Raw genomic sequence first — 17,508 nt, 5'->3', positions numbered from 1 at the left:
CACGAAGCTATGAGGGGTCCACTTGGTGTGGAATTAGCTACTCTGCATGTGGCTTAAACGATTCGTGGCTGTACGAGCGGACCAACTGGGAGATGCTAAAGCCGTCGGGTGACGGGTCATGGAACTGTAAAATGCAACCTGATTTCAAGCTCTCGCAGACGCTGACTCCACTGAGCACGTGCACTTCCTAATTTGACACAGTAATAATGTTACTGGTGACGGTCTTGCTTATAGGTTGAACATCATCCATGACGAACCCTGTAAGGAGCAGCAACTATCATGAGCTGCAATCCGAATAATGATACGTGGAGAACACGACCAAGGGCGTTTAAGCCGAAAGTTAGGACCGGTTGCAAAACTTGCAAGTACGAGACTGAAACAACCCCGTAAACAGAACATAAAGCCAACGAGCAACGCTGACGAACGTTCCAGAATTCGCCGGATCAAATGTGACGAACAGAAGCCCGCCTGTGTGAAATGTCGTTCCACGGGACGCCAATGCGACGGTTATGACGAGAACATAGGGAGAGCCTCAATTATACAACCACACGACCATAGTTATCTCCGATGCCTGTCCCCCCTAGGCAACCTTTATCCCACGTGGGCACCTCCTCAGCACTGGGATTCAAATGCCCTCCAGTTCTTCCAAATTCGTACCATTGCCAACCTGTCTGGCTACTTTAGGTCCGAGTTATGGGAACGCTATGTTCTTCAGCTCTCCGTGCTCGAGCCGAGTATCTTTCACGCCACGGTTGCACTTGGCAGTTTGCATCGGTGGTATGTGAACGGAAGGCCTCCCAATCCAGACCCTTCGGTATTTCACCATTATAACAAAGCCATTCACCACCTCTTGCGCCCGATGAACCCGTTGGCAAAGTCCGTTGTCCTGGTTGCATGTTATGTGCTCAGCTCGTTTGAAGCACTGTATGGAGACTACAATACATCTTTCAAGCACGTCTCTAGCGGCATTAGACTGCTCCGCGAGTCAAGTGGCATCATCCAGCGAAATTACCTGCCAAAGACTGCAAGACCCCAGCGTTCCCACAACGATGATGAAATTGAAGATCTCCTTCTCGTACATTTTTCACGCCTTGATCTTCAAGCCTCCAGCTTTCATCCCGCATGGACTATCTCGATGATGGAGCCTGATCTTATTTCCCGTATCCGCTCAGAAGTCTCCATATCAAGTCTTGAAGAAGCAAGAGGACGTCTTACTGCGCTACTTTTGCAAGTGATGGACTACAAGAGAGGCAGAGAGAAAGACGCGAATCATCAAGCCGCAGATAGCGATATTTCTCGAAATAGTATCGGGCAGAGTCTCTCCCGGTGGTGGGACGCAATGGAGACATGGCGTCTACAGAAGCACAATTCCTCAGAACCAAAAGAGAGGAATGGAATTATGTGCCTCCGAATCCTTTACCTGACCGGATACATCCTGTTGACTGTGCCTCGAGGGGCGGAAGAAACCCTGTATGACAACCTTCGTGACGAGTTCGCGAAGATTGTAGAATATGCTTTTGCTCTAGCACCAGCGCCAGGAGATGACGGTGAGCTCAGCTATTCGCACGAACTCGGCATCTTACCTGGTCTATATCTGACTGGAACCAAATGCCGTGACCCTATTCTCCGACGTCGGGCATTAGTACTTCTGACATCTTGCCGAAGGAGAGAGGGCGTCTGGGACAGTGATTCGGCGGCGAAGGTCGTATCTAGGATCATTTCCATCGAAGAGAAAAGTGGCTACGTATATAGCTGTAGAGATGTCGTTGAGGGGAGCCGAGTGAAGGACACCTGGCTCCAGAAACCATCCAACATGGACAGACATGCTACTCTTGTGTTCACCCGCAGGCCACGACCAGATGCCAGACTGGAGATAATTGAGGAGCGAATTCAATGGTGACCTTGTTGCCTTGTTAAATGGCCTCAAATTGAACTTGTAATAACGCATCTCCCTTACTCTTCCCATTCCACTTGAAGTTTCTGAACTGAAATAGTCTTCCGGCTTCGCATTTCTTGCTAACGGCCACTAACTAGGAATCTAGACGCTCTAATGTATCTCCTAAGAAACCTGCTGTTTGGCCTCCATGTAGCTGGCAGGTTATCGGTGGAGTCTCCTAGCACAAGAGGTAAGCTTAGGAATTGCCCTTGTAAGCTGTAAAGTTCTTAACCAACACATCTGTAGTCAATCGTGATCTAGTAAAATCGTCATAAAATGTATACATTTATTTACAGATCGCAAGAACAGCTCAACTCTGGCAGCTACGGAGTACAGAGCCCACCAAATATTCGGCCGAAAACATGGTCGGGCAGCTTTATACCGAGCCAGTAATCGTAAATGCAAACACCATTGCCACCATCAACATTAAACCTTTCGTGCTCCACGTAAGAAGATTACCGGGAGCAGAAGAAGTGGATGACGGAGTCGTTGTCGTTGATGTCGATGAATTGCCACCAGAAATGCCAGTGCTATTCGTCCGTGCCGCGAACCTCATCTCGGTTTTTCCAAAGTCAAACACCGCAACGACATTTTTCAAAAAAGACGCTCCGACAATACCGCCGTGCAGTTGAACGCCTTCGTAAGACACGCCCGCGAACGAGATCAGGGAGGAGACGCAGCTGTCGCCACCCATGTCGAGGATCAGATCCCGTCCATCGTGGAAGAATGTCTGGTTCCCAATGCTGAACCCAAGGGTCGGAGCGCTCGCGTTGCAGGCAACTTTATATGTTGGTGGGTAGCTTGTTGGGTCCAGCACGGCCGGAGGTGAAAAGCGGCTGTTGATCAGGTCGGCAAGGTTGTTCGGAAGGAAGTTAAACCAGTTACCTGAGTCGACCACGGCCAAGAATTGAGTCGAGTTTGTGGTGAGGTTGTCGGAAGAGTCATCCCCGGGACCGTACACAACACTGTCAATGTTGACAGACCACCATGAGGGCTGGGCCTTGTTGTTGGTGATGTTGACGGGAAGAGGAGTATTTTGGACCGGGGCAACGGAGAAGTTCGCGGAGTGTCGCACAGGAGGAAGGCTGCCGAAGGTGAGATAACCACCTGGCCCGGAAGCATCCCCCAGTGGTATCCTTTCCAAAGCCAAACTGAAGTAAGGCTCGCATTGTCCCTCTTCATATAGGCTGTTAAAGAATGGGCTGTATATCACTCGGTCATAATCGTAAGTGTTGTTTGACTGGTTCAGGACAGATCCAGGATGTGCAGAAGTCCAGACGGGATATGCCAATCCGAAAATGCCGCTAGCAGTTCCATCAAGAGGATTAGATGACACGTTAGCGACGCCAATGGTCTGGCCTTTGACTGTGGCACCACCAATGGTCACGTCTTCTTTCCCGAGAATTCCGCTCTGACGGCCGTTACCCATAATCTCTCCATAAAATTCGTCTGGAACCTCTTGGAATGTCGAATCTGGGTGATACATTTCTGGACCCAGTCCACAATCCTCTCGGGGTAGGATGGCATTACTGGTGTCGTTGACACATATCCAGTCATTCTGCACAACCCAGAGGTCTGAACTGCCAGTATCTACCAACAAGGGGAATGTTTGACCTCCACCCAACGTCACGTTAACGGCGAAGGTCGTACCGTATGCATTGGCCTGGAGCTTAGCGGTGAAATTCCGCAGTGTGCTGTTGGTTGAATGCCTGGTGGTGTGCAACTCGGCCACCGCAGGAATGTTCAAGGCAGCACTAACACTTGATAGGATGATGGGAAGGGAAAATAAGAGCAAATTGGAACACATATTTGTAGACGTAACAGCTGATATTCTCTGATCAGAGAGAACCGAGATGTGGTGTTGAAGATAGACCGTTTTAAATAGTGCGATGCCTTCTAGACAAAATCGGCTTCCAGGTGTGCGCCTTATTTTATGTAAATACTTTGCCTTGGCCCGCCTTAACCGGTGCAGTCCACTCCTCGATCACAGGTATTCGCTACGCTTCTCTATAATGAAACCACCTACTTCGTGATTCGTTGCTTCGTTAAGCATACGAAGATCTGCAATCTCAGCCTCACTTCTCAATGCTGATCGCCGGCTGCTAAAAGGTTTCAGGCTTTCTATCAATAGCGTACGACAATGTTTGTGTAGTTACCTATGAAACAATTGGACTTTTTTAGGGCAAACGCAGCGCGAGTTATCGCATCATCAATACTGCGCTACTTCTCAAGTCTGCAGGCTCCAAGGTGTCATCACCACCTACGAGGTCAGATAGCGAGCAAACCCTTCGTTGACCGGGGCGCAAGCATAAACTTTGACGATCTGGGTGACTAATTTAACTGATAAAGTAATAGCTTTACTAACTATATAGCCATTGTCAACGAATGTAATAGTCCATCTTGAAGCTCTTCCCAGTTCCAGTCCGGTAAGTCTCCGAAGAAAGTCGCGTTTTCGAGCGACTCTGAACCCGTCAGACCCATGGTTTCCCGGCCCTCAATGACATTTTGGATAGCCACGGCATTTGCTGTTGATGTATCTGCTGGATCCAATGGTTGCTGCCCGTCTTTTGGCTCGAGATATGGGTTAGACTTACCTCCAAATTCCGCATTCCATCACCAATGCAGATCGAAGTAGACACTCATACTCTGATACGGGATAATTAGCGATATAGCTCGGACCACCTTAATGACTTCGTAAACTCACTAAACGGGCATGGAGTAGAAGCCGCAGGCCATCGCGCGTACCGTCCCTGTACAAAAAAGCTCGGTCAGACGACCATAGCTGCGTCAGTCTTAACGCATTCCGAGCTTCGAGATCGTCGTTTCGGATGCTGCGTCGCCTGGCGAGACGAATTGCCTCAAATACTATGCTTTCTCCCGCGTCTGCATCAACCTGTGCACCGAGGCTGCTTCGAAGGACGCGAAGAATTATGACAGCCGACAGAGCCAGTACCCGGTATTGCATGCTGGTACAGTATAGGCCAAAGTCGCTGCTGTGATCCAGTTGAGACGCGATCTTGATGACTTCGCACGCGATGAAGTACGCTTGCAGGATGCCCGAATTGCGCTGTGAATTTGGCGCACTGAAAAAGTGAAATGCTCGTATGAGTAGTCGGACACTGGCCAGAGCATGGCAGGCTGCGTTCATGTTATTAGCAATCGCAGGCGGCGACGCGGGTTGTGGGCGTACCTACTCAAATTGTCCTCGGGCTCGCAGACAACGCGTTGAGCTTCGTTATCGAATTGATTAACCAATGAGTTAAGGAGATGATCATGTTTGTTGGTAACAGGGTCCATGACGTTGAGTATAGCAGTGATAGCCTCAACGTGAATGTGATGGAGCTGATACTGGTATGCGACTAGCGGAGAAAAGTCACTAAAAACCGACAGATTTCGATCGAGATGGATTGTATCCACGCCCATCGTGCAGAGAAATCCGTCATAAATATTACCACTGTTTTGGCTGTTAGACGGTACATGGCAGTGACAAAGTGTTCCTACCCCTGGAATACCATGACGCAATAGGCCCAGAGCCTGGCACGAAATGTCTCATCCTTTTCAGACTGCCCTAGAGAAATTCGAAAGAAGTCCTGCTTTCTTGAGGCAAATGGCAGGCCCTTCTGCAGTGCCAGTTGCATGGCAGCTCCAGCCATGGCATGCGAACGGAGCGCACAGTTGGTGTCGTCCGGCAAGGGCCAGAGACAGATAAGAATGGCAGCTTGGATACTGGGAATGGCTTGATCAGGCTCAAATAAACACTGCTGTGCGAGGATCCCCAGGGGTTTGGCGAGAAACTCAACGATGGTCGGGTCTTTGGTGAATTTTCTGGAACCGATGTAGACGATGGTCCAAAAGAGAAACTCGGAGTAGATGAAGAGGTGCATTGGGTCATTAAGCGTATCAACTAAGCCGGGAACGTTTTGCGCGTAGGATGAGAAAAAGCTGTTACTTATGTGAGGAAAGGACATAATTGATGCAAGTCCCGTGTGAGTGAAAAACTTACCAAGAGATACAGCCCGCAAGTTTACTGGCACTGAACTCCCTACCCGCTATCGTTCGCGGGACGTATTTACTTGTGCTTGAACTTGCATCTGTATCTTGATAAGAAGGTTCCTTTCCTTTGGAAGTATAACAAGTGCTGGTGTGTGTGACGTATGTCGCATTTGAACGGCCGATCTGGCTCAACTGCTTTAGCCCGCCAGCTTCTGCCATGGAGTTATGACCGGCTTCTTGATGGAAGATTCCAGGGGCGACCATGTTCGCACAGACTGTTTCTGTTTCGATGGTGGCGGGCTCTTGGCCCGCTACGAGATCTTGGTTAGAGTCTGTTGAGATGACGCTGGACTGTCTATCTACAAACGCAGTAGAGGTGGCGGCACACTCAACCGGCGGGACATTTTGGGGCAACGACGTGACCTGCTCACGAAGCCTACTTATTTCCAGCTCCAACTCAGCTTTACTGTAGTAGCAGGGCGTTAGTGCGCTTTAAAGGTCCAATCTTGAGGACGCCGAATGGATGTGAAATGGACATACGTTTGACGGTTACGGCGCTGGAGGTTCGGTGTAATGACGCATTTTCGATGCATCTTGCGACATCTAGAGCAGGATCCGCCATTTTCGTCACGACCATCGCAGCGGAGCTGTAAAGTACATGCAGTGTCAGTCGCTTAGATGTCACCTCCACTCATCATTTAAACTGGACATACTTTGTGCTGGCGACAGGCATTGCACGCCCTATTTCGGCCTAGCACGTTGGATGCCTGCCTGGGTCTGTCGCCACAATTCGTCATGGGCAACATTGAGGTCGCGGTGTAGCTAGTGAAATGAGTCCGGATGACGGAGACACGCCACAACAGAAACTGAAGATGAGGTTACAAGAAGGAACAGGTCGCTCGCAAACCCGGAAAACAACTACTCTTATTTGAGACAGCATGGGGGACTTTCTGACACATGCCGTGCGGGGGCGGAACCCACAAGTGCCCTTTTTTGTTGGCATGAATCTGTATCTGCTTGCTTGCAGTTGCATCACGATTAAACTTTATGACCCTCGATCGCAGTGCGATATGTGAAATATTAATGCGAAACGATCCAGACGACTGACAGTCGAGGCCGGTGAAATTGTACGAATCTTCTACCTTGCGGCCGGCACTACGAAGTACGAGGGATCCCAAATTCTATTTCAAAGGCTCGTTTTGCTGGAGCCGATGGGCGGAGCTGCTTCAACTGGGTGTTGATAGCGACGAAACCTTTTTAGTCAAACCACCCTGGAGCACTCTGGCTCGGGTGCTACGGGATCACAGCACAGGGTGGCGATACCTTGGAGGACGCCCCAAGAAGGGTAAGCCGCGGGGCGTTTTATCCCCCCGTGCTATTCTGTACAGCAGAGCTAGAACACGCCCACGCGCTTGAGAACTTTGGCGAAATGAATGTCTCTAAGTAGTGTTTGGCAGAATCAATCTAACACAATCTCTGTGCTACTTGCGATGACTTTCAACGATGCCAGATAACACCATTGCTACTACCGCTGGGCTTGTTTGTGCTGGTGTTGAGAAAAGGGAATATTACATGCACTCGGCAGGGGAGAGTCGCCTAGACTTTTCATTACTACTGCCGAAGGTAGCAAGCCGTATACAAAGGTCACGATAGTTCCGTTCGCTGCTTTTCCGGTCCTGTTGATCCATTTTCATGTTAACCTTACAGGTGACGACAGGTATAATGGGCGGCCGATGCAGGGAATCTTACTTCAGCGTTGATACTTGCACTATCTGTATTCTCACTCGTTGTTCTTAGCGTGCTGCAGAGGAAACTACTCCTCATACTGTAGGGACTCGAGTACTCTTCGTAGCAAATACCTCAAAAAAGGTTTTGCAATTCTTGCTCTCTGCGATAGTTTCAGCATGGTCGAATATACTGTCCGTACTTGAGCCGAGAATGGGGTATGCCAAATTCTTGAACTTGGCTCTGATGTCCTCGCGGCTGAAAGGGTTGAGCCAGTGGCCTTTGGGGTCGCGTGAGTAGTGCTCTTTCGTGCTTCCATCAGCCATTGTTACCGTCGCCCGTATCTGGATGACTTCAGGCCACTCCGTTTCAAATTTATCGTCGACTTGGACCTTGATCTTCTTGATCAACGTGCGCCATCTGTCGCTAGCCAACATCTCGTCACTGTATGTCTCCAGGTTCACGTTTCCGTCCAGTAGCCCCATCGTGAATGTGTAAGGGAGGCTGTGGTCCGCGGTCTCGTGCGTCATGGGTGCCCATTTAGCCGGCTCGCTGCCAGACTCATGCCACAGAAAGCGAGAAGTATGCAGCATAATCTCACGGACTTGGGACACATCCAGTTCTTCGCGCAACTCTTTTGCACACCAGATTGCGATCTGTGTGTTGGCTGTGGAGGGAAAGTATTTGAAGTTGGTCCGCTTCACGGCCCATGTGCCAAAGGGCTGAAGTTTCATCGGTCCAGCCTTTCCTTCCATAATCTCAATGTATCCATGCCGGCCTTCAAAGGGATGAGATGGACCGGTGAGGCCAGCCTCTGCGAGCTGGCAGGAGAAAACGGCAGCGCGAGAGCTTACGGCGGTGGCAACGCCTTTGTAGTTTGAGAGCTCGCCAGCGCGACCTGCTCGAAGCGGCAACCCATTACAAGCAGCCAGAGATACGGCTGTCTTGGTACGGGTGTGGTCGTATTTCAGCATACAGGCGATGCCAGCCGCCGCTCCTGTGGCCATGAAGAACCCCTGGTCGAACGACAGGTTGTCGACTAGCGCCCCCTTATGCTTGTGGTAGCCCCTATGGTGCAGCATCAGGAGATGGAAGACTTCGTATGCAACAGCGATGCCTTTGAGCAAGACAGGGCCGCTCATCTCGCGTGCACCTGCGATGGCGATGAGAGGTCCCAGCATGTCGCTCGGGTGGCCCGCAGTGAGAGAGTCGTTTGTGTCGGCATAACGCAGCATGCAGGAGTTCCAGAACGCGGCCATCTCCACTGTCGTAGGTTCGGTGCTGCCAATGACGGTGCCCGCGTCCTTTGGGCTGCATGGTAGGTCTGAAATGGAAGCTGCAGCTCGAGCTCCGGGGCATTGCATGCCTGCGTAGACGCAGGCGAGCGTGTCTAGCAGGACATGCGTGGCGATTGCGATGGCATCGGAAGGGGGTTCCTCCTCCTGTGTCTTAACGACGAAGTCAGCAATCGCCTCGAGCGTCATATCTTTTCCCTTGGCGACCATCTTTCTCTGCACTCGGATTCCAAAGTTCTTGCGTCTCCCGCTAGTATCAGTGAAACAAAAGGGTTAAGCTAATCAATCTCACGGAAGCAAACTTGGTCGAAGCCGATAATACGGATAGTCCGCGCAGGCGGACGCTCATAGATGTACCAAAACCATTTACTGAAGTATTGCAGCTATACGGAAGACGTCGGCGAGCACTCGGCGTCCCCGTCAACAGCTTCGCGTCCGAATGTCCATTACGAATGCCGAGATCCACCTATTGTCTGGTCGTGAGCACGAGCGGCAGCACACAACCAAACAGCCAACCTCGTTTTTATCCGGATGAACGTACTCGGCACCACTCATTTGCCACAACTTTGGATAATTCGACTTCAACCATGGAGGCAGCACAGACGCATTTTTGGCCGTCCGAACCCGACTCCGGCCTTCCAGCGAACACAGCGTCATGTGCTTGGCCGATCGTGACCGAGCATGTAGTTATGCATCCTGGCAAACCCTCCGGACCTTGAAACTGGCCAAGTCCAGGATTCGTGCATTCTTCACTCTATCCAAGACTCCTGATCATGGCTCATGTTGACCAGTATGGGATCCCCTGCGCCTATATCCGTGGTGGGACATCAAAGGCCCTTTTCTTCTACGAAAAGGATCTCCCTGCTCCGGGACCCCTCAGAGACACGGTTTTCAAGCGATTGATGGGGACACCTGATGCACACCAGATCGATGGCATGGGCGGGGCGACAACGCACACTTCGAAAATTACTCTTATCAACCCCTCCAGCCGCGAAGATGCAGACGTCGATTTTACTTTCGTCCAGGTCTTACCTGATGAAGACAAAGTGTCTTACCAAGGCAACTGTGGAAACATATCTTCAGCAGTCGGTCCTTTCGCTCTAGACGAGGGACTTGTCAAAATTGTCCGCAAAGGGTACAGCACTGACGAGAGCTTGACAGCACGAGAAGTCCGCATCTTCAACACCAACACGAAGAGCATCCTCATTTCTCACATTGTGGTCGATCCGACCACCGGATACTCACTCGCTACAGGTGGATCACGTATCGCAGGAGTTCTGGGCACAGGTTCGCCGATATTGATGGACTACAGTAATGTTAGTATACTCAACAGTAGCAACCCGGCCTTTTACGGTGCTAATACGTTACAGACTCTAGGAGGACACATTGCAAGGGGCCTTCTACCCTCGGGTAACGTGATTGACCATATCATAGTGGACGGCAAGGATGTTGAGATTTCCATCTGCGACATAGGAAATTATTCAATCTTCGTCCGCGCAATAGATGTTGGATTGACCGGCTCAGAGACAGCCGGCCAAATCACGAAAAACAGCGGAGCGGTGGCCAGTCTCAAAGAACTTCGCGGAAAGGGTACGCAGCTCATCGGACAGTGCAAAGACTGGGAACTCGTGGACGAGCAATGTCCTGGCTTGCCCTTTGTCATTTTGGTAGCTCCTCCATCCCGCGACGATGTCGACATCACCGCCCGAGTCATGCTCTCCAACCGCTGCCACGACACCATGCCCGGTACTGGAGCAGTCTGCCTGGCGGCAGCTAGCCGTGTGGAAGGATCAGTAGTCTCGAAACAGATGAGCGATAGCAGCAAGCGGAGCAACGTGCTGCGGATTAGCCACCCAGCAGGAGCGATGCCTGTACATGTAAAGAGGAGCAGCAAAGAGGCGAGAGCGAAGGGCAAAGAGTATGAAACATTGTCACTTGAGCGGACATCAAGGCGGATCATGACGGGAACTGTTTTCGTTCCCCAAAGAGTCTGGGCTGGGCCTGCGCAGACGTAGCAATAACAAAAACCATCCTTGTTGAGTCCACTCTTGAGATCGGTTGCAGCCAGGTGTGAGCTCTGATTTTACATGTACCCGCTGTCGTAGTAGGGTGACGAGAACGCAGGGCCTATGCCCGCAATCTAGAACCTCAGGTATTATCGACTCCAGTCACTGGCAGGGAGCGTAGTCTACTGTTTGCATCTTCCAGAGCCGAACCCGAGCACTGCAACAAAGAAACAATCTCCGCCATTACAAGATAAGCTTGCTGGCTGGGCAGACCAGACAGGAATGGCCACATCAAAGATGAGATGTGGTGCTCTACTTGGTTTCCAGCCCGGAACGTCCGTGCCTTATTGTCCAGACCAAAAATTAATAACGATACTGCCACACGTGGTGGCCGAATAGGCCGAAACAGTCAATCTCTCGCCCCATGGGTCCCCTCGTTCCTTCCCCATCCGGGGTCAAAACCAGAGTATTGGAGCTGGCTAGACTCGCTTTCGGTATCATGCGGAAAAGTCAATGTGGCCGATACTCCGGGCAGTACTCGCCAATGAGGGTTACGAAGCAATTGCGATTAAACTAGCCGGACCTTCTAGGCGTTTTGCTCAACAGCATATATCTTACCTATTCTCTTTCTCTGATATCCCCAGAGATCTCTCCACAACAGCCCCTACGAAGACCTGGAGCCATTGCCAAGGCAGCACAAACAGCATCTTGCTCCCGTCTCCTCAGTTTGCGGCAAGCAGACATGTCTATCCCCCCTAAAGTCAAGGAGACCAGTGCGCAACTTGAGCAGCTCGAGATCTTCTCTGGAGTGGCTGCTGAGGATGTCCTGATCAAACCCAAAAACCATGCTTTCCACGCCGAGCAACCAAAGACCCCTGAAGAACTCAAGGCTGAAAGGCGCTTCGTGCGCAAGATCGACCTCTGGATCCTGCCGTTGCTGTCGGTCATGTACTTCTTAGCATCTCTGGTGAGCACAACACCCACTACGCATCGTACCCAACTATTATTCAACTCGACTTCGAATTTAGGATCGCGGCGACGTTGGCTTTGCCGCATCCGTTGGCTTGACGGAGGAACTTCACATTAGCTCCCACCAACTCAGTACGATCGTTTCGTTGTTTTCTGTCGGTTACATCGTCTTTCAACTGCCTGGAGACATCTTTCTGCGAGTCGTCACGCCACCCGTTCAGCTCGGGATAGCACTATGTGTCTGGGGAACATTCACTGCCTCGTATGTCTGGCACTCGATGTGTGAAAATGTGGAATCATCTGACCATAGCTAGGTGCGCCGCCGCGAATTCTTATTCCGCTCTCGCGGGTTTGCGATTTGGCGTGGGCATGGGAGAAGCCTTCCTTCAGGCAGGTGTCATCTACCTTTCTCTTTGGTACAAGCGAAACGAGTTGGCGACACGTGGCGCCTGGTTCTTCTCGACTTCAGCGCTGGCCGGTGCCTTCAACGGTCTAGTCGGCTATGGCATCTTCAAGAATCTGAATGGCGCACATGGACTTCCTGCTTGGAAGTGGATCTTCCTCATTGAAGGTACGAGAGAATAAGATCAAGACATTTGCCGATGATTCTTGCGTTGGCTACTGACTCGGAGATACAGGCGTGGTCACTATCGGCTTTGGGGTCGTTATATTCTTCCTCCTCCCACCTGTGCCTGAACGGCTCAAATGGGGTTGGACCGAGGAGCAGAGGAAAATTGCACTTCGCAGGACAAAGGAGGCCTACAACGAAGTCGAAGCCAAGATCCGTCCCAAACACCTGCTCGGGCTCTTTACGGATGTCAAGGCCTACCTCATGAGCAAGTTTACCCATATTGCTCCCTCCGACCACTATAATGGCTAACGAGAAGCCTAGCTGCCATATTCTGCTACGTCCAGATCAACTTCGCCTGCTTGTCTATCTTTCTCCCGGTCATCATCAAGTCTTTCGGCTACTCGACACTGGACACGCAGCTTTTCGCCGTTGCTGTATTTGGCACTGGGGCCATCTCCACTGTGTCGTTCGGCTACCTTTCGGATTGGTTGGAGCAACGAGCAATCTGCCTCCTTGCATGTCTGTCCTTTGATGGGGCTGGCTGGATCCTCCTGCTGGCGAGCTCGGTGCAGGGTGTTCGTCTTGCCGGCTGCTTCTTGATCAGCATTGGTTCGTTCCCGGGAATCATCCTGCTCAGCGCCTGGACCACCAGTAACATCACCGGTTTCACCAGGAGGTAAGAAACTTAACCTTCGTGTCGAAACGGGTATGTGCTAACGCGTAATGCCAGGGCGGGGTTGTTCGCCATCCAAGGTATGGTCGGACAGTGTTTTGTTGTTGTAGCTGCGCAAATCTACAGCGACAAGCCGTTATACCGCCGAGGCAATGCATTCGCCCTGGGATCTGCCGTCGTAGGCTTCGGCTTTGTGGCCGGATTGAGATTTTATCTCATGTCGCACAACAAGAAGAAGGTCGAGGCTCGCAACGATTCTCAATCTGTGCAAGTGGAATCGCTGGATCCTGAGGGTCTGGGAGATCGTCATCCAGATTTTACGTACTACCTGTGATGAACGAAACAGCTAGTAAGGGGTCGAACAATTTCTCAGGGTATTTCCCGATGCTACATAATCCAATGCTGATTGTTGTCTGATACACTTCTCACCCAACGTTCTCTTTCGCTCTTGGTAATGCCGAAAACTGGCCTCGTATTTCCAGGGCCTTCATATTGCAAGGTTCAGGGAGTTGCAAGCGCATCTTTCCCAGTTTACTAGGCAGCGTGTTCGTGACCGTGGCTGAATCTACATAGTCAATACGAGAGAACATCAAACAAATTGTGGGTACACAACTCGGGCCCCGAATTGCTGACTTGTTCCATCCGTCACATTCAGCTGTCTGCAAAGCTAGACAAGCCGATCCTCCAGTTCCTTGCCCTCCAGCCATCTTTCAACGCTCTCCGCTTGACCAGCATAGAAGTCGTTCATGACATCTGTCTCAACATAGCCCATGTGCGGGCTCAGCAAGACTCTGCTACTCCCATCCTTGGCCCAATCATGTGAGCAGCAGAGAGAGTCAGACCGCAAGGGCTCTTGATCGAAGACGTCGAGCGCGATACCGGCGATGCTCCCGTGGCTCGCACAATCTAGCAGGTCCCTTTCCACTACGAGAGGTCCGCGGGAAGTGTTGACGAACACCACAGTCGGCTTCATGAGGGACAGCTCCTCTTCTGCGACGATCCCCTTGGATCGCTCGCTAAGGACGTAGTGTATCGTAATCACATCTGCAGTCTGGAGAAGAGTCTTCTTTGAGACTACTTGGAAGGTTTTCTCACCGTATTCGTCCTCGACAGGAAGTCCCAATTCTTTGGACACTTCCATGTCGAATGTCTCGAGTTGAGTTCCTGTGCAGAGGAGCAACTTGAGATCGGGGAGCTGGCGAAGCAGAAATCCTGGAAATGATGTCCTTTCGCGCATCGTGGAGATGATCACGAATGGTTTTAGAGTTTTGATCAGGGCTGCTTCGTCCTCAGGAGTTCGGAGTGGCATAGCATTCTTGAATACCTTTATACTGAGGGACGAAGATGGGATGTGACTGAAGTGTGCTGGGGACACTGAGAGATTGTCATCCAGAATGGCGAGCGAGGGCATTTTCTTAGTGTCGGCCGTCATCTTCACAATTTATGCTTGAGGAGGGTCCCTTTTGGTCATGCGACAAGACTGGCAAGTCGCCTACGTTGTTTTAGATGACCCTCGAGCCGTTTAGAAGTTCCGAACACCGGAGATGGCATTGAAACTGCTTCATACCGCTCCCATCACGGCACCGGTAGAGGCATATGAGTACTCTGAGCATAGGTAAGTTCTTGTTGTAGTCCCCAGTGGTTGCTTATGGTATACCCAGAAGCGGTGCAGCTGTCGCCTATACTAGACTCCTTCTGAACATCCGTAGAGATGACCGAATGGTGCTGACCACTTGAGACTATGGTTGATCTGTGCACTACAAGCTACCAAGATATCGCACTATCAACCACTACCTACTAAGCCATATGAGTTCCACCCTACTTCCACTGCACGCATACAGGCCCTCCTTCTCGCCCCTGGAGAATGTCGCGCAGGTTGACGCTGCCTTCCCAATTCACCTCCTTCTTCAGCGTTACTTGGTCTAGAGGAGACCGAGGCGGTAAGCTAGCCGTTACATTGAGCTTGCCTCTCAAATTCCCTAGACGACCGGTCTTTTCGTCTCTCTCGAATATGACAATGTCTTGACTAAATTGGTTGGCCACAGCCACCCATTTATTTTCCTTGTCAGGTGAGAGCGAGAAACTACGGGGGTGCTTGCCGTATATCCGCTGGGTGTCGATGTAGGTCAGGTGATGCTCGTCGTTGGCTGGGTCCTGATTCACGGCGTATACTGAAATGGTGTCGTTCTCTAGATTCTGCAGGCCTCTGTTGGAGGCATATAGGAATTTGCGGTCGTTACTAATGCTGATCTCTGACGCGAAGTCTTTGCCAAAATCTGTCAACGGCAGGTCTTTGCCCATTGTCGAGAGAGTTTGTTTTAGCTCGACGGCAATTTCAGTCGAACTTGTGTCCACGGTGTAGACCCGGACTGAATTCTCCTTTTCGCTAACGATATACAAATACATTTTAGTAGGTCCCGTGGTCCAAGTCGTAAAATGCCGGGGTCCAGCCACTTTCTTTGGCAAGGCGAATCGTTTCGCCAACTTCACATCGCTGGGACCATTGTACCGATAAATGTCCACTTTGTCCATGGTACGAAGCGTCGAAATGATAAATCGTCCAGATTCGTCGAAGGACGTTTGGTGAGGATGGGCTTCGACATCATTAGGATCGGTCTTGTTGTAGTCGAACACGAATGTGGGTTCACCGATGCTGCCATCATCTGCCAGTGGGCATACGGTGATAGTAGAGCCAGTAATGTTGGCAACGACTATTGCCTTGCCGTCCGGGCTCACTTCAAGATGGCAGCCTCCTTCACCACGACTGGAGACGTGGTTGATGGGCTCCAGACCAGCTCGAGGCCCGCCCTTTCTGAATGCATGAATACCACCAGAAGAGGATCCCTTGTACGGAAAGTTGGTCCGACTGACACTGTAGACTTTGTCCTTGTGCGGGAGAACCCAGTTTGGTTTGTAACCGGCCTTTGTACAAGTCGAAGTGACGGACATGGACTCTTCGAGGGGCTTTTCCGGGTCAAAAGCCACCTCGACCAAGCCAGTACTCTGAAGTGCTATGTAGAGCCCGAGCGGCGACCCCTTCGTCTCTGCCATGATGTACAGTTCGTTTGAACGTCAAGGTACACGGTTGTGGAATATGACGAGAATCTGCAAATTGGTGACTCTATGATTTGACGAGAAGTCCTTAACACTAGATTTCCCTTGTGTAGACTGCGGCCCGGCAAAGAATGAGATACTTCACAATGAAACCTTGAGGCACATCCAGCGACCTGGCAACGATTGCGAATATTTTGAGGCTCAGAAGCCACCAGCCGAATAGCTCCGCCTTTCGGGTGGGAGTACGTCGCTAAGTTATACCTTCGAAAGTATCTGTTTCATGGTTGTGAGTTGGCCTTGCCCTTCTCCTGGTCCATGCCTGCGAGAATGTGGCCGATTGTGGATTCCGAAATGTAGACTGTCGGGGAGGTCAAGGGATTTGCAAAGGCCACGGCCGATCCTCCGATTTTGACTCGGCGAAATCGGCCAGACACGAAAATCTAGGACAACAGCTCAGTGGGGGGTACGTCGTCGCTTGGTGGAGAAACGTGGCAATCAATGATCTCCTCAACTGCCTGCCTATAGATGAATGCGGCAAGTCAATTAGAGGTGAGAGTTGTCAGCATTATTGGACATGAGGAGCAAAGCTTCGTGGCCGTTTGACACCGCCCGCATTCTCTCACTGACCAAGTCACTTGGAACAAACCTTTTTGTCTTGCGAAAATTACACGCGAACCAGCAGTCTGTACAGCTCCTGCCTCTTACGAAGACGGTCCAGTAGGACAATCGTTTTCTATGCTCAGCGGAGTCTATCAGATCTCGAAAGTACAGACCGTCTTTCTCTTGTTACAGCAAGATTCAACGGCGGTGCACAAGACCTTACCGTTTGGCTTTTTGCATGCACACACTTCATCGGAGCGGGCCACGCGATTTCTTTTCAAGAAGCTTGTCATGACAAATAAGGCATCAGTTGCATTTAGCTGCGGATTGGATACCAACCAATTCCAAAGTGCCAACAAGTCGAAACAGGACTTACTGCGAAATGTACGCCATGTCCACTCTTAGGTTGGATATATATAACAACATCCTTTGAAATGGGAAATACCGAGTGGGTAAGATCTAACAGACTGCCCACACAGTTTCCGCCGCAGAAAACACGTACTGGCCACTACATTACGTTAGTTGGCGAGTTTTGGCTAAACTCTTTTTTTCAACGCCATAGGCTGTCCCAGCCGCCAATTAAGTGGCAGCTATACAGCGTTTAAGTATGAGTTAGATATCCCTACTAACAATCATAGCATTTATTCTCTGTCTATTGTACTTATCAGGCCATCCCCAGCCCTCCT

The 17,508-nt window shown here is 50.8% G+C and overlaps 4 protein-coding genes across 4 annotated transcripts; 1 reads left to right on the top strand and 3 right to left on the bottom strand.

Moving 5' to 3' along the window:
• Positions 1-279: 279 nt before the first annotated feature.
• Positions 280-1,900, top strand: PV06_08620 (uncharacterized protein; the record flags this gene model as incomplete). Its single annotated transcript, XM_016409975.1, has 2 exons — positions 280-365; positions 433-1,900. The coding sequence occupies 2 exons, from the start codon at positions 280-282 to the stop codon at positions 1,898-1,900; spliced, it is 1,554 nt and encodes a 517-aa protein (XP_016260283.1).
• Positions 1,901-2,235: 335 nt separating this feature from the next.
• Positions 2,236-3,743, bottom strand: PV06_08619 (uncharacterized protein; the record flags this gene model as incomplete). Its single annotated transcript, XM_016409974.1, has 1 exon — positions 2,236-3,743. One exon carries the CDS (start codon positions 3,741-3,743, stop codon positions 2,313-2,315), a length of 1,431 nt encoding a protein of 476 aa, XP_016260282.1. The 3' UTR covers positions 2,236-2,312.
• A 557-nt stretch (positions 3,744-4,300) lies between these two features.
• PV06_08618 (uncharacterized protein) lies at positions 4,301-6,662 on the bottom strand (the record flags this gene model as incomplete). Its single annotated transcript, XM_016409973.1, has 7 exons — positions 4,301-4,507; positions 4,641-5,074; positions 5,131-5,390; positions 5,438-5,878; positions 5,940-6,390; positions 6,470-6,576; positions 6,643-6,662. The coding sequence occupies 7 exons, from the start codon at positions 6,660-6,662 to the stop codon at positions 4,301-4,303; spliced, it is 1,920 nt and encodes a 639-aa protein (XP_016260281.1).
• Positions 6,663-13,835: 7,173 nt separating this feature from the next.
• On the bottom strand, positions 13,836-14,579 carry PV06_08617 (uncharacterized protein; the record flags this gene model as incomplete). Its single annotated transcript, XM_016409972.1, has 1 exon — positions 13,836-14,579. The coding sequence occupies one exon, from the start codon at positions 14,577-14,579 to the stop codon at positions 13,836-13,838; it is 744 nt and encodes a 247-aa protein (XP_016260280.1).
• Positions 14,580-17,508: the final 2,929 nt, after the last annotated feature.

The sequence above is a fragment of the Exophiala oligosperma genome (genome assembly GCF_000835515.1).
Source record: "Exophiala oligosperma strain CBS 72588 unplaced genomic scaffold supercont1.8, whole genome shotgun sequence".
Lineage (NCBI taxonomy): Eukaryota > Fungi > Ascomycota > Eurotiomycetes > Chaetothyriales > Herpotrichiellaceae > Exophiala > Exophiala oligosperma.
The sequence above is the reverse complement of the archived record's forward strand: the minus strand, read 5'-3'. Positions and strand labels throughout refer to the sequence as shown.